Source organism: Balaenoptera acutorostrata, chromosome 3 (genome assembly GCF_949987535.1).
Source record: "Balaenoptera acutorostrata chromosome 3, mBalAcu1.1, whole genome shotgun sequence".
In the NCBI taxonomy this organism is placed as follows: domain Eukaryota; kingdom Metazoa; phylum Chordata; class Mammalia; order Artiodactyla; family Balaenopteridae; genus Balaenoptera; species Balaenoptera acutorostrata.
The window spans coordinates 2,242,165-2,256,732 of record NC_080066.1 but is presented as its reverse complement, the minus strand read 5'-3'; the positions used below and the strand labels follow the sequence as shown (position 1 = coordinate 2,256,732).

The window sequence follows — 14,568 nt, the reverse complement described above, 5'->3', positions numbered from 1 at the left end:
ACAGCCGGCAGCAGGCCCTGGGAGTCTGGGCTGCCACGCTGATCCGTTCTACAGGCACACACACTGGGCCCAGGTGGCCTGGGTTTCCAAAACGGGACACCACACGAAAGAACAACCGTCCTAGACCGTCATTAGGGCTGTGGCTAGGCCCTCGGGGGCCACAGATCTCTGGGGTCCAGGCAAACCTGAGGCTTACACATGTGGCTCCCATGGTCAGAATTTCCTGCCACGGCAGCTCTAACGGTTCCTAAGTTCTCAAGAGAAAACACGTAGGAAACTGGAAGGGTGGTACAATTCGGCAGTTACTACGGCTGTTGCAGAGCCATCTCTTCCCAAAGCCTCTGGACCACGGGCATCCTGGAGGCCGCACGGAGGCCCACCCCTCTGGCAGCAAAATGTTTCGCCGCCTCCTCCGAACACCTTCTCGACGGCCCACGATGTGTTTACGACAAGACACCACAACCGCGATGACTAAGGCAGCGCGTGTCGCACTCGAGCCGCACGCCACAAGCCAGACAGGGCAGGCTCTTCCTGTGGGAAGCAGTCTGCTGCTCTACAAACATCTACTGCACCAAGTGCCCCTCGGGCTGGAAGCAAGCAGAGCTCCCGATGAGTCAGCCGCCTTCCGAGGGTCCACGCTTCACACCCACCGTGACAGCGTGGGGTGGCAGCTGAGCCTACATCTCTGTGCTCAATCGGCCTCATCTTATGTAGATTCGGAGGGACCCCCCCCGTGAGCAAAGATGCCCTTCTCTCCGCTGAGAATGAGGCGGGCGGGCTCACTGCCGGCAGCAGAGAGGCCTGGAGAGGCTGTGTGTCTATTAAGCCTCCAGTGACACAGCCCCGGGGCCCAGAGCAGCCCACCCGAGGGCAGGTGCAAGGAGAGGCCTCCACAGGACATGCCTGCTCCCTGACCGCCACTGCGGAAGCTGAGGGCCCACAGACAGGGGGCCACGGAGAGAATGCTGCAGAGCAAGGGGCTCCTTCTTCAGATCATGGGGGGTCGAGGTCCAATAAAAATATAACGTGAGCCACAGCATGTTATTTTAAAGTTTTCAGTAGCCGTGTTAAAGCAAACAAAAGGAAATAGGTGAAATTAATTTCAATGGTGTATTTTATTTCACCAGATAAATCCAAAAGGTTATCATTTCAATAGGTGATCAATATAAAAATTATTGAGAAGTTTTTAGATTTTGGGGGTGAATGTCTTTGAACTCTGGCGTGTGTTTTATGCTTACAGCACACCTCAATGTGGACAGGCCACATTTCAAGTGCTCAGGAACCATGTGTGACCAGGGGCTACCACACCGGCCGGCAGAGGTCCAGAGAACAGAGAAGTCATAACCCTCGGTATTTGGAATCCTGGTTCCCATGGGCACCATTTCAGGTGACGACAAATCACTAAGGCCCGCCCTCGTGGGTATTTCGAGTAGGAACACCCTCCAAAGCTATTGCCCTTGAGGACGTGCTGACGCCCGGCCTTCTAACAGCATTATTTGGTATCATTAAACTGCCCCAGGTTCCCCACCGCGGGCCCAAGCAGACAGGCTCCCCCCACTCTTCTCCTGAACTTCTATTAGGAGAGCAGCCAGCAGAGGCTGATGGGACCAGTAGGACCTGATGTACCAGGATTACACTTCTGACCTGGAACGTAATCCATCCAGCAGAGATGGATTCTATGACCTGAATTAGTTTTGAGCTGCTGACTTCTTAGCTAGAGCCCAAAAAACCACTAAAAAATGTTCACTGAAATGACCATCTTTAAGCTGAAGGAAAGTCTTTATGACACAATGGGTACACAACACAGATAATAAGCTTCTAGAAGAGTGTGTGTGTGTGTGTGTGTGTGTTACAGATATACATGGTATAATCTTGTTGGAAAATTCCAGAACAGAATCTGAATTTAAGTGGCCTGTGAGTTCAGGGGCAGTGAAGGGGGTCCGGCGCACTGGGGTGACAGAGGCAGGGGTTGGGCGGGGACGGAGATGATGACTTTTGTGCCTAAAATGATAAAATACATCAAAAGGAAAGAGTCCAAAAGCTTACGAGCAACAAGCCTTTACTATGTCAATCAAAGGCCTCTCAGAAGGACTGGCTTTCAATACTGAGGCCTGGCGACCATCACCTGAAAGGCTGACGGGGTCACCTGAGCCGCTGCACGTGTGTGAAATCGCCCCTGTGGGTCGTGCTATGCGGCCCCTTCAGGAAGCTCGAGGTAACTATCACCACGAGGAGTTCTCTGCCTTCAGATTTCTGTTCATCTTGTTGTGCATCAATAACAAATGCACCAGATGGAGAGACAAAAAAGTAATCAAAGTCTCGAACTGTTGGAAACTATGGTTAAAAAATATAATAATAAAGTCATGGGGGTGGGGTGGAGTTTGAATGGCTGGCTAAAACAAAAATCAACATTACCTAGGTGATTTCAGACACCTATCTGGTCCCATTCATGTGTCAAAAGGTCAGGCTACAAATTGAGGGAGTACTTGAAATTGAATTGAACGAGAAATTTTTGGTTACAACATATTCCCCAAAATACGTGGCCATGGGCAGAGGCATAGCGATCTTTACAAACCGGTGTTTTCCTTATAACAGGATGTGTCTTACTTTAAAATCCTTATAATTCTCAGGAGCACTGACAAAATCATCCTGATTTTATAGATAAAGAAACGCACTTTAAAAGCCTATGACAATGTCCTTTTAACCAGCACTTTAAAGCCAGGGGGCCTATTTTTGGTGGGGGGAGAGGGTCTCATGCTGCAGCCTGACAAATCCCAATGGCTCACAAAATGGGTCATGGAGTACTTTCCACCGTAACGGCAAAGGCTCCGCATTCCTGGTATTCTCTTCTGCAGCAAAGACCAACTTTGTCAACTCAGATGACCCAAGAGGGCGCTGACAAATGAGTTCTTTCGATCATGAATGTTGTGTGAGGGTGGGTGGGAGCAACGTTGGCTCGTAAGAATCACTCTGCATTTGTGGGAAAACTGAAAACGTGCCAAGGAGATTTTTTTGTTTAACCAAAATTTCGGGACTCTTCCAGCTGAAACCAGTGATCTTCTCCGTCTCCTTTTAAACCCTTGGATTTCAAAACAGGAAGCAGAGCAGCGAGGGTTGGGGGCCACCCGGTCGGGGCAGCTAGTCAGATGGGAGGGCCTGGCTGATGAGGCCGGGCTGGGGTCGGGGTCCGGGGACAGCGCCGGAACACTGAGGAAGGGGCGCGCTTCACCCTTCCAGCAGAAGGGGCCCTTCTAGTCGGTAGTTTATGATGTGGACTTTGAATTTCCTCTAATCGTGTCTAGGGTATATAATCGATAATCCCCGGCGCCTGAAACAGACATGCCGGAAACAGAGACGCCAAGGGCTCTCTCGCCTGTTCATGTCAGAGCCGAGAGGGTGAACAGGTGTTTGGGGGCGTCACTGTCGCTGTCATGGGAACCTGCCTTGTGGTTCTACATGCTGAAGAAGGCTCAGGGGACATGTGAAGGTGAGAGGACGCAGGACTCACGGGCCTGCAGGATGCTGCGGACAGAGCCAGCTCCCCTGGGTCTCAGCCATTGGAGCTCAGGGGCTGGAAGAAAGAGGGTTGGCGGGTGAACTTCCAGGGGTAGGTGGGTACTGAGAAAAGCAAACTGCTAATTCTTTCTAGACCTCTCAAGTCTTACGAATGGTGTGGTGGTGAAAACAGATAAAAATGGGGACAAAGGATTCTGCAAGAATCACGGGGCAGGGAGTTTATTGAATCGACTGGTACGTCTTTTCCCATTAGGTTAATAGAGCAACGAGGGTTATCTGGGTGAATGGCTATTATTTGGGAAGAGAATACAGAGTAAAAATGCCATGGTCTCCTACGAGACTGATCAAGGGGCCTGCACTAAAGCTGGAATACTTTACTGATGGACCTCTTCACATTTAGGGGCCCCCAAGGTTGTTTATGTCTGGAATTTTACCTAGTTGCTTACACAGATAATTTCCATCAAGACTGGATCATTTAAAATACACTATAAGATCTCGCTTTTTAAGGAAAGCTTCTGGATAAAATGAAGACTCTTTTGGCCCCTAATGCACAGGGTCAATTGCACCTTTTCTGAATCTGCAGGTGTCAGCATCCACCAACCTTGTGTTCTGATGCTCTCGGGACGTCAAATGAACACTGAACGCGCCCGCCCGCCTGCCCGATCCTCACCTGGGCACCAGAAGTCCTGACCGCCGTTCTCCTCCCTTTGTGCTGTCGGATGCCCGTCTTCCTCCAGCGGGAGGGCACCCCTAGGGTCAGAGAGCTTGTGCCTGGCGCTCAGAGGCCCCGGGCCTCCCGGCCGCGCCCCGGGGCCTCTCTCGGCCTTCAGCTCCTCGGCCTCCTCCGCGGCGTCCGCGCCCCGCGAGGTCAGGAGCCTCAACCGAGACACAGAGCTCACCTCCTTCATCCTCATCAGGCGGTCGGGGTCTGCCCTCCGCGGGGGGGACGCCAGTTTCTCCTGTAAACTTTCAATCACTTTGGACGTGCTTCGGAGCCTCTTCTCTGAGGCTGCCAAATGTGGGGTCCTTTCTATAAAATGGAACAAGGTGGACCTGAAGGGTGGCTTTGTCTCCACGTCCTTGGGATGGAAGGGCTGGCACTCCTGGGGGCGGGGCTGAGGCTCAGGGGCCTTGCTGGGGACAGCCCCGTCCACGCCCGCGTGCTCGGAGGCCCGGGGAGCCTGCCGGGCGCTGGCCCCTTCTCCCACAAACAGCGGGCTTTCGGTCCAGCCGCACCTCCTCCTGCTGTAGAAGGCGTCGGCGGACGCGGCGGGGTCACACCGCTGGGCTGGGCCGACCGCTGCCTCCTGCCTGGGGGCCTCAAGCCTGCGGGCACCTCCGTCGGGCTCGGGGTCTTGGCTCTGCCCTGTCCTTCGGGCGCCTGGCAGCAGGGACTCCACGGCCACCTCGATGCCCAGGATCCTGGCAGCCCTGGCTTGGAGAGACTCGTTTGGGGGTATTTCTACTGCACTGGCTTCCCCCGGAGACCCCGCTAACTGGCCGGCGCTCTGCTCCTGCCCCGGCATCAGCCCCACAGACCTCAAGTCTGGCGCCGACAGGCCTCGGGGTTTGCCAGCCAGAGAGAGGGGGGCCCCCGTGGCCCCCTGCTCCCCACCGCCCGCCGTGGGTGCGCTGGCTGCGCTCAGCTCCGCAGCAGCGAGCCCGTCGCGGAGCTCCCGACTCGGCAGGGGCGCCCTCGGTTCCGCTGGATCGCGCGGGGGCCCCGCTCCGGCATCGCTCGGCCCGGAAGACGCTGCTCGTCTCGCAGGCCTCGGGCTGACGGCCGGCTCGGGCACCCCGGCCTCGACCTCCCGGTCCCCCTCCTCCGCCATCCAGCTCCCGGGGGGCGACGGCCCCGCGCGGCGTCCGCTGCCTTCTGCCTGCCGGGGCCCGGGGGACCGAGGCCTCGCCCCCTCGCCCCAGCTCTCGGGCTTGCCCTTGACGCTGCCCGGCCTGGGCCCCGGGTCCTCGGGTGCCCTGCCCTCCGGGAGGTCTGGGCGCTCGGGCGCGGGCTGGGCACGGCCTCCCCAGGGCGGCTCTGTCTCACTGTCCTCGCTGCCGCTGCCGTCGCCACCGCCGTCCCTGCTCCCTTCCTCCTCCTGAAGCTCCTTGTTGAAACTTTCCAACTGGCTGATCAAGTCCCAGGGGCGGCGGCTAACGGGCTTCAGGAGGAACTGCCCGAACGGCTGTCTACTGTTGCAGGGGCCTGTGGTCGCCCCCTTCACCACCTCGGCCCTGGGCACCGGGCTGCCTCCGCGGCCACGGCCGTCCACGCGTGGCTCACCCGGGCTGGGGGCCTGGTTCCTGGACGAGGAAGACCCTGAGAAGGCGCTGCCGCTGCACGGGCTGAGGGGCCCCCCTTGGCCTTTCGGGGAAGGAGCCCCGGGCCTCTGGCTCTGGTCACTGGACGCCAATGCCACGTGCATCTGAACCCCGAAGGCGTCCAAACATCTTGGAGGCAGCGCGGCGTCGGGGGACCCTCCCCGCATCTCCCCGGGGAGGGGCCGCAGGCTTTGGGATTCCTGGGCGAAGCTGGTCTGCGTCTGCTGGTCTCTGTACTGCTGCCCAGGCCACGAGCCAGGACACACGAGCGCTGGGTGCTTTGCAGGCTGTGGGAACCTGGGGCCGTGGGTTGGCTGGTCTCCTCCGGGGCCCCCCAGGTCTGGTTCCCAGAGCTCCGTCCTCCCGGTCATGCCACCCGTGAGCGCCTGCAGCTCCAGGTCGGTGGAGGACAAGCTCAGCAGGCTCTGCTCTGGCAGAGCCGCGCTCTTCTCGGGCCCAGGCCTCTTATCCGCGCTCTGTTTCAAGTCATTGTTGTTCGTATCTGTAGCTGGCAGATGTGATTCTGACTTAACTGGGATGGAAACCAAACAAAATATCGTCTCGCTCATTTTTTTCTTTGAACTTTTCTTGGTCTGCAGCCCAGCTTCGAACTTTCTGAGCTGGGTTTGTGTCTCGCAGGTACCCTCACCCTGGGGGCTCGGGGAGGAGACGAGGCTTTCTTCGCGCACGTCGGGCCGCTGACTCCGAGTGACGACGCAGGCGTCTCTTTGGTCAGCAAAGCCACCGTCTTCTCCACCCCTGGGGAGCCGGTCCCACAGCCAGGGGTCGCTGGGATCGGCCGGGGTGGGGCGGCTCTCGCTCCCCGAGGGGCCCCGAACGGCAGCCTCCCGCTGCAGGCTTCCAGGCGCCGGCTCTGGGGCAGGGACAGGGCCGTCCAGCTTGACGTCTTCCCAGAACCCGTGGGGTCGGGCGAGTCTAATGTGTCGTATCCGTGGGTCGTCGAAGGGGATGTACAGGACGGAGCCGTCACAAGCCGTGGCGGGGCGGGGCTGCGGGAGGACCCCGACAGGAGACCACGGGCCGGGCCCCCGCTCCTCCCCGGCTCCCCGGGGGCCCCAAGGGGGCTGGCCGCCAGCGGCATCCTTCTCCATCGGGTGCCGCTGCGCGCGGCGGCCTCCGCCCTCGGGCCCCCGCCCTCGGGCCTCCCCCGGGCAGGCGGGTGCGGTGGCCTGGAGCGGCCGGTAGGAGGGCGGAGGCACGTACACCGGGGGCTCCAGGCCGGGGTCGGGCGCGCACGGCTCCTGCCTGGCGGCGTCGTTCGCCTTGGCCGAGGGGGCAGCAGGCGAGTCCGGCTGCCGGCTGTCCGTGTAGCTGCCGTTTTCCGCGCCGGCCCTGCAGTGTTGGTGGGAGCCGTAAGATGGAGGCTTGAGCGGTCTCCCAAACCGAGGCCGGGGTAAGGGGGCCAAGGAGCCGCCCTTCTCGGGGTTCCTGGTGGATTCCAAATCGCGAGCACCGTTTGGAGGCTGAAATGACACCTGAGGGACACCCGGCAAGTGCCCGTCGCTCAGCGGGATGGGAATCTCCACGCAGCTCAGGTCCTCGGGGGAAAGAACTCTCGGCAGTGACTGGGATGTCCCTGGGCTCTGGGAGGTCAAGCCGTGGCCTCCGAGTACGCACGGGTGCAGGTCTTGGAACAACTTCTCCCCGACGCCAGCCGGTATCTGCCCCCCCGGGTTCCGTGGCTGGCTCTGGCCTCCGACGCGGACGCTCTGCCATCTGGCGGGACCCGCCAGTCCCAGCCCTTCCTCGCCAAGTGCCTTCTTCATCACGTCCTCGCTCCTTCCTCCAGCCTCCCAGGGCCCCTGGGTGGCGTGCGCGGGCGGGCTAGGGGCCCGGGCCGGCTCCTCGCGGGCCTCCTGCTCCCTCCTCCGGTAGGTGTGGCTGCGGCCGGCCGGGGGCTGCTGGCGGAGCCTGCGAGACAGAGAGGCACGCGGTTACGCCAGGGAGGACGCGCACGGGGAGCCTGCCTGGGCCGCGACTGCTGAAAACCACACCCCGGGGCTTCCCTGGCGGCGCAGGGGTTAGGAGTCCGCCTGCCAGTGCAGGGGACGCGGGTTCGAGCCCTGGTCCGGGAAGATCCCACATGCCACGGAGCAACTAAGCCCGTGCGCCACAACTACTGATCCTGCGCTCTAGAGCCTGAGAGCCACAACTACTGAGCCTGCGCTCTAGAGCCCACGAGCCACAACTACTGAGCCTGTGCTCTAGAGCCTGAGAGCCACAACTACTGAGCCTGCGCTCTAGAGCCCGCAAGCCACAACTACTAAGCCCGTGTGCCACAACTACTGAAGCCCACGCACCTAGAGCCCATGCTCCACAACAAGAGAAGCCACTGCAGTGAAAAGCCCGTGCACTGCAACAAAGAATAGCCCCCGCTCGCCACAACTAGAGAAAGCTCACGCGCAGCAACAAAGACCCCACGCAGCCAAAAATAAATAAATAAATAAAATTAAAAAAAAAAAAAAAAAAAGCAATGGACTATAAAAAAACAAAACAAAACACACTCCCAACCCCAGCACATCGACTTGGAAGAAGCCACGGCCCACGAATGAGGGCTGGAAGGCAGCCAGCTGTTCTGCCATCGCGCGCCTAGCGACAAGCTGCGCACAAGAACTTCAGGACTTCGCATGCACGTGAGCGAGGCCAAGCTCAGGGCTCTGAAATGCCCGAGGGGACCGGGCTTCCCGAGTGTGGCCCTGGGCCCGGGACTCCATCCCCAGCTCAGGCCGGACGGCCGCTTGCTCTCTGGGGGCGGGTCTGGGAACCCGCTTCGAGTGTGGGCAGGAATCACGAGGGGGCCGCTCAGGCGAGGACCCTGGGTCCCAGTCCAGAGGCTGACTCAGCAGGCCTGGCTGGGGCTCTGCAAGAGGCACTCCCGCCAGGTCCCTGGGTGCTGCCTGTGCTGTGGGTCCCAGCACCCCCGCTGAGCACCATCACTGCCGGCGGGCGTCAACCACGAGCGCACGGCAGTCGGGGGGCTCCGCCTCCCCACGCCCGTAGGCAGCACCCCAGCTCCGCCCCGTGAAAGTCTCCGAGGCAGGCGGGCAGCCAGGCACCGCGTCTCTCGGGGGCCCCCAGCTCTTCCCAGCGTCTGGATGAGATGGAGGCTCTAGCAGAGTTCCCACACCTCCCCGAAGGTAAGAACCACCCAGTGGGCTCGTTAAACATACACATTATCCATGTCCCTGCCCCTAAAAGTTCAGATTCAGTAGCTCTGGGTTAGGGTCCGGTGTCTATCGTGTCTATGCCCAAGGGTGGCATCTTGTCTTCAGGGGACGTGGGAAACACGCTCGGGCCGCCTTCTGAGGCTGAGGGGCTCTGCTCCAGAGAAGAGCCCTCTGCCAGGCAAGGGATGCTGGCACGTGCGGCCGGCCAGCTCCAGGCTGTGGCCCACTGCCCGGCTGTGCACCAGGGTTTCCCTGTGAGCCTTTAAGCCATACCACCGCCCAGGGCCCACCCCCAGACAGGGGTCTAATCAGCGCCGCCAGGAGCCCGGGCCCGGATATTTCCAAACCTCCTCCAATGACTGTGGCAGCCCGAGTTTAGAGCTGCTCTACTGCAGCTGAAGGAAGGATCTGAACAACACCGCTAAACTGTGCAGAAATATTAAGCTCCTGCCTACAAACCGGCAGAGACCAGGACTATAATGCAGAAAACCCATGAGGCGGAAGGAAGCCTGGGGCGTTCCACTACCTCGATTAACCACGGGCTAAGCAGGAAAGGTTCCAACTCTAAAAGTCCCGATTGCTTTTTAAATTATAAAAGTAATACACACTCATTGTTGAGAATGTGGAAAAATACAGGAAAGTACAAAACCCCAAAATCGCTCGTAGTCTTTAACCCAGACACAGTCATTTTGATGTATATCTTCTAGTCTCTGTGTGTGTGAGGATGTGGATTTTCAAACAGCCTTAGGGTTGATCTACTTTCTGGTTTTACGTCAACATTTCCCAACATGTGCAGCACAAACGACAGCCAACACTTACATAGTGGTGACAGTGTGCTAGGTTGTTACTAAGTGCTTTCCTAACTCATTTAAGCTTCACCAGTACCCCTCCGGGGTAGGAACTGCTGTCAGTCCCATTTTACAGAGGAGGAAACTGAGGCACAGAGAGGTTGAACAACTCTCCCAAGTCACACAGCTTGTAAGTGGTGGGAAAAGAATTCAAACCCAACAAACGTGACCATAAAGCCGTTGGCCACCATGTTTTACTTCTTCCAGCGTAATGACAAATTCCTCACGTGCACAGTTTCGATGGGAGAATAGCAGTCTATCATGTGTACGTGCTTTATTTAACCATCATATTGCTATCAGACATCCATGTAGCTTACGTTCTAAAACACTTTTGAGAAACGCTATTCACCAACACTAAGCATGTCTCGGGTTATTTAGAATCAATCCATAGAAAAGGAATCGGCAGATCAGGGGATCACGTTATCCCTGTGGTGCAATCTGACCTCAGATCGGCCAGGCCCGTGTAGGCTCCCACTTGCAGCGTGGGGTGGAGCTGGTCCTGCTGAGCTGTTTCCGTGTCTGCTTATCACAGCCGATTTGTTTCCTTACTAGAAAAGTGAAAGTAATCTCTCATTGGTTCTCTCTCTTTTTTTTTTTATGTGCTTAGGTGTCACTAAACCACATTTTGTGGTTTGGAACGATTTCTATACCATAGTCCCCTCTTCAGCGGACAGGACGGCAGAGCAAGGATGGTAGGGAAAGCGGGGAGGGGCTCCGGGCCACTAGTTCCGTGCAGCCACCGCAGGTGGAGGCCTGGGGACCAGCAACTGCAGGGGATGGGCTGCCGGAGCACCCTTCCCAACACACAGGCAGAAAGAAGGGCGGTTCAACAGGAGCCTAGATGGTGAGTAAATGGCAAAAACCTACTGTTGTTATTATTGTTATTAATCATTATTCTGGAATTACTTCTTTGCCTTAAGAAGTGAGGGTAGCTCTTCAGGTCCTGCATCCCCACCTCAGTGACTTAAGCAGCCACTTCAGCAAAGCTGAGTCATGGGCTGAAAAAGTAGAAAATGTATGAAATGAATTTGAGGCAAAGGATTTGCTGCACAGCCGCCTAACTCCTGCATGTACTTTGCCCACGCGCTGCGAGCTGCCTTAACCCTGCGCAGAGCTGACGGTTTCTTTGCTGCTTCTGTTGCCATCAGATGGCCATTCGAGCATTTAGGTTTTGAAGGCCGGCACAGCCCTCCTCGGGTCAGGTTCTACAAGGACTGGTCCCTGTGGAAGCCACCATGCTGGCCTCCCGGACGTGCCCCCCGCCACCAGCCGAGCTCCGGAAGCCGAGGTCCCTTCCCTTAGGGACGCCCTACGGCCGCCCCTCCGGAGCCTGATGCAGACGATGAACCGTGCAAAGGTCCTCGGCACCTACTGGCTTCAGGGTCTTAGACTCTATGCCAAGTCCAAGGGCAAGATTCAAAAAGTGCAGCTTAATAAGCTGTCACAATTGTCACAGACCCAATTAAGAGAGAGTAAAATAAATCACTAGGAAGTAGGTGGTCAATGCCCGGCGTCAGAATCTCCTTTCTCACCTCTGTTCTGCAGCTGACGGTGAGCGGGCTTCCTTACAGACCTGTAAACATCTGGGGTGCCTGGTTTTTACAGAAGAAACCACACTGCATGGCTTTTGTTCACTTTCTCAATAGATATTCTGGTTTCTCGGCAAACGTCAGGAGGGACTGAAATCCTGAGGTGCAATTTGTCCACGTTCGGGGCACGAACATAATCAGAGACAAACAAAGAATGACATAAACAGGACAAGGATATAAACAGGCTGTAGTTACCTACGCCAGTAAGGGGGCCAGTTTTCTTCCCCGCCCAAAAATGTTCCGTTATCACCTTAACTTTGTCAAAGCTGCCATCTGTAACTAATCAAAACGGCATCATTCTAGGCAAAACGTTTTTCTATTTGCACAACACACCAAAATCCCAGTTTCAAGAAAACACAGATCCACCCGGAGAACTTTAAATAATCTATTTTAAAGAGTACACATGACAGAGAAAACTATAAAGCAATTATTTCACAAACATCTAGTTTGTACCTAGTCTGAGCCTGGCTCTCACAGGCACACGTGGACCCACGCGGTGACAGTTCTGGTGAATGAATTTCTCCTTCAGACAAGTTATCAAGTTGGATATTTACTGGCTTCAGTGTATGACGTCCATTAGCAGCTAAAATGTGTGCCACTTCACATGGCTTCAAAGCCAAGAATGTGTTTTCCGGTACCTTTGAGGAAATAAGCTGAGATCAAATTTTTCTTTTTAAAAAATGAGACTAATAATTTACATTTACAAAACGTTAACAATGGGACGTTTCACAAAAAACATGCTGAACGCCTTAATACAGGGTGGGAAAAAGATAAGGAAAGCCAAGTGGCGTCTGAGAGCCCAAATAAACGGTCTCGACAGGGTCAGTGAGACAAGCAGGGTCTTTGTACAGAATCCCTGGAAGAACAGGTCAGAGAGGAGACAGAAGCCACACCTGCGAGCAGCTCCCTGAGTATCAGAAAAGAGACACGAGGACGACAGAACCACTGATACGCGGTGTTTGGAAAATCTCTGAAACATGAACATGTGAATAACAACATGTCTACAGGAAAAGAGGCAGGTCTATTTGCTGAAGATATTTAAAGGCTGATGATGAAAAAAGTGAGGAGACCTTTCTGTCTGTTCACATGACATTTTCAACCGCAACAGGAAATCCCACCATCCTTTTAAAAAGGAAAGCCTACCTAGAAGGGCAGCGTGGGCCATGATTTTTAACCATGGCTGCACCCACTGCAGGATTATCCCCTCCACGGTCCTCAGAGCTACAGCAACCTGTGATCGCCTGGGCTCGATCCAGCCTAGCTCTGTGCCCGACACCCCGCGGCCGGGGGGGGGGAGATGCCCTCCTCCCTTCCCCACAAAATCCTGCATCTGGTCCCCCAAGGGCAGCCCCCAAAGTCTCGTCTTCTCTGTGGAGGTCGGGGTGGAGGGCGGGAGGCCCCACCGAAGTGGTCCCCAGTCCAGTGACTTCTTCCCGTTGGCAGGGCCACCACCCTAGCAGATGCTGGTGCCGCCCCATGACCTTGAAACCCTGGTGGCACTTCCTTCAGAAGCCATGCCCTCTTCCAGATGGGCGGGTCAGTCTTACCCAGGGGCACAGTCTGAGCATAAGGGTAGTACGTGTCGCTTAAAGGACCTCCCACCCCGTGAAGGAGAAACGCTTTCCTTCTAGGTTGGCAGGGGCACTGGGGCATCTCTTTAGAGTGACTCAGCGTCACCAGCCCAATGTTGGGTGTCTGGCATGTTTCTGGGATGCGGTCAGCTGTCTAGTGCTACAGAATTTCCTCCCAATCCTCTCTGGGCCTGGAAGCCTGCAATTTTACTTTCCAGCGTGCCGTGGTATATTCAGTATACTACACTGTGTGACTAACCCTCTGACTCAGGGTAACAGATAAGCTAATTTTGGAAAGGGGAGCTATAAGGTCAGGAAGAGATCACGACTAAGGTTTAGAGGTTAGCACAAATTAAGATCAGTCAGAAAAGACAAAGCTGCTCTGGGAGCATAATGGACAAAGATCGCTATTCAGCCAAGCTCAAGCTGAACAAGAACTGCAGGTTGCACTGGCACAGAGGTAACTAAGAGACACACAACTGTCCGGTCAGACGCTACTGTACTGTTACGCCTGCTTTTCACAATGTCGCGATAAGTGAGTGCCAATGATAAATACTAGAGATTCAGCTGAAATAAAGGACCAAGGAGACTATTGCAGGAGGTTACTGTTTGGTTATTTTTTTTAAAAATACACACACACTTAACAATGGGTCTGGAAGAGGAAGCATGATAAATGACAGGACTGAGGAATGATGCTAACTTTAGCGTATGGGGGAGGGGCGGGGCAGGAAGACAGTCCAAGGCACTCTAGGTATCCACACGGACAGGTAACTAAGCAGATCCACCCGGGAAGCACATCTGCTGACGCAGGGGACGGAAGGCCCTGAGTCTGGTCCTCCACCTGGGGGTCTGAACGCCTCAGCCCGGGTCCAGGGTCCACAGCGATGAGCTCAGGTTGGGCAGGGGAAGCTGTGCTGTGGGGCTGGCTATCAGACCGCGTCACCAGCAGTGGACACAACTTGCTCTCGTGGCGGCCGGCAGTTTTCTGCATCATCTTCGGGGTAGGACTTCAAGAGATTTTTGATTCTGCGAGGTCTGGTGAAGACCTTTTATCCAAGTGACCTAAGTCAGAGGCCCCGCCCAAGAGGCCCTGCTCCGGGGAGGGGCGTTTAGGGTCGTTGCTTGCATTTTACAAACCAGCGCCTGGAGCTGCAGTTCTCGGGGATACACGTGGGGCAGACGCCGTTCCCTCCCTCCCAGATGTGGGACCCTCCCCCCAGTGGCTGGGCAGCTGCCCTGCACTTACTCTGGGTGACTGGCCCCTTCTGATGGATTTCCCAGCTTCAGGAAGAAAGGGCTGAAGTGGGGAGGAGTGGGATGAGAAGACAGGGCCTGCGGTCAGGTTGCCGGGGAACCTGCGGCGGACCCCCAAGGAGGGCGGCTCCCCGGCGATGGAGCTGCCCGGGACTGAGGGGCCCCTCGGCGGCGCCACCAGGGAGCGGGGTGGGGACGCCGCCCGGAGTGTGCGGGCGTCCCCTGGGGCGCTGGGCGGCGGGGGGTCCAGACGCCTGCAGCAGGGCTTCGTGACCACGTA

The 14,568-nt window shown here is 56.6% G+C and overlaps 1 protein-coding gene across 4 annotated transcripts in view; it reads right to left on the bottom strand.

The window, feature by feature from the left end:
* The window catches only part of JCAD (junctional cadherin 5 associated), a 37,695-nt gene that overhangs the window by 2,225 nt on the left and 20,902 nt on the right, over positions 1-14,568 (bottom strand). For 3 of the 4 annotated variants that reach the window (XM_057542049.1, XM_057542052.1, XM_057542051.1), the window contains one exon: positions 4,118-7,770. In XM_057542049.1, coding sequence (XP_057398032.1) covers positions 4,143-7,770 — 3,628 coding nt within the window. In that variant the 3' untranslated portion in view covers positions 4,118-4,142. The remainder of the gene's footprint in view (positions 1-4,117; positions 7,771-14,568) is intronic. The other variant, XM_057542050.1, reaches the window with a different exon arrangement.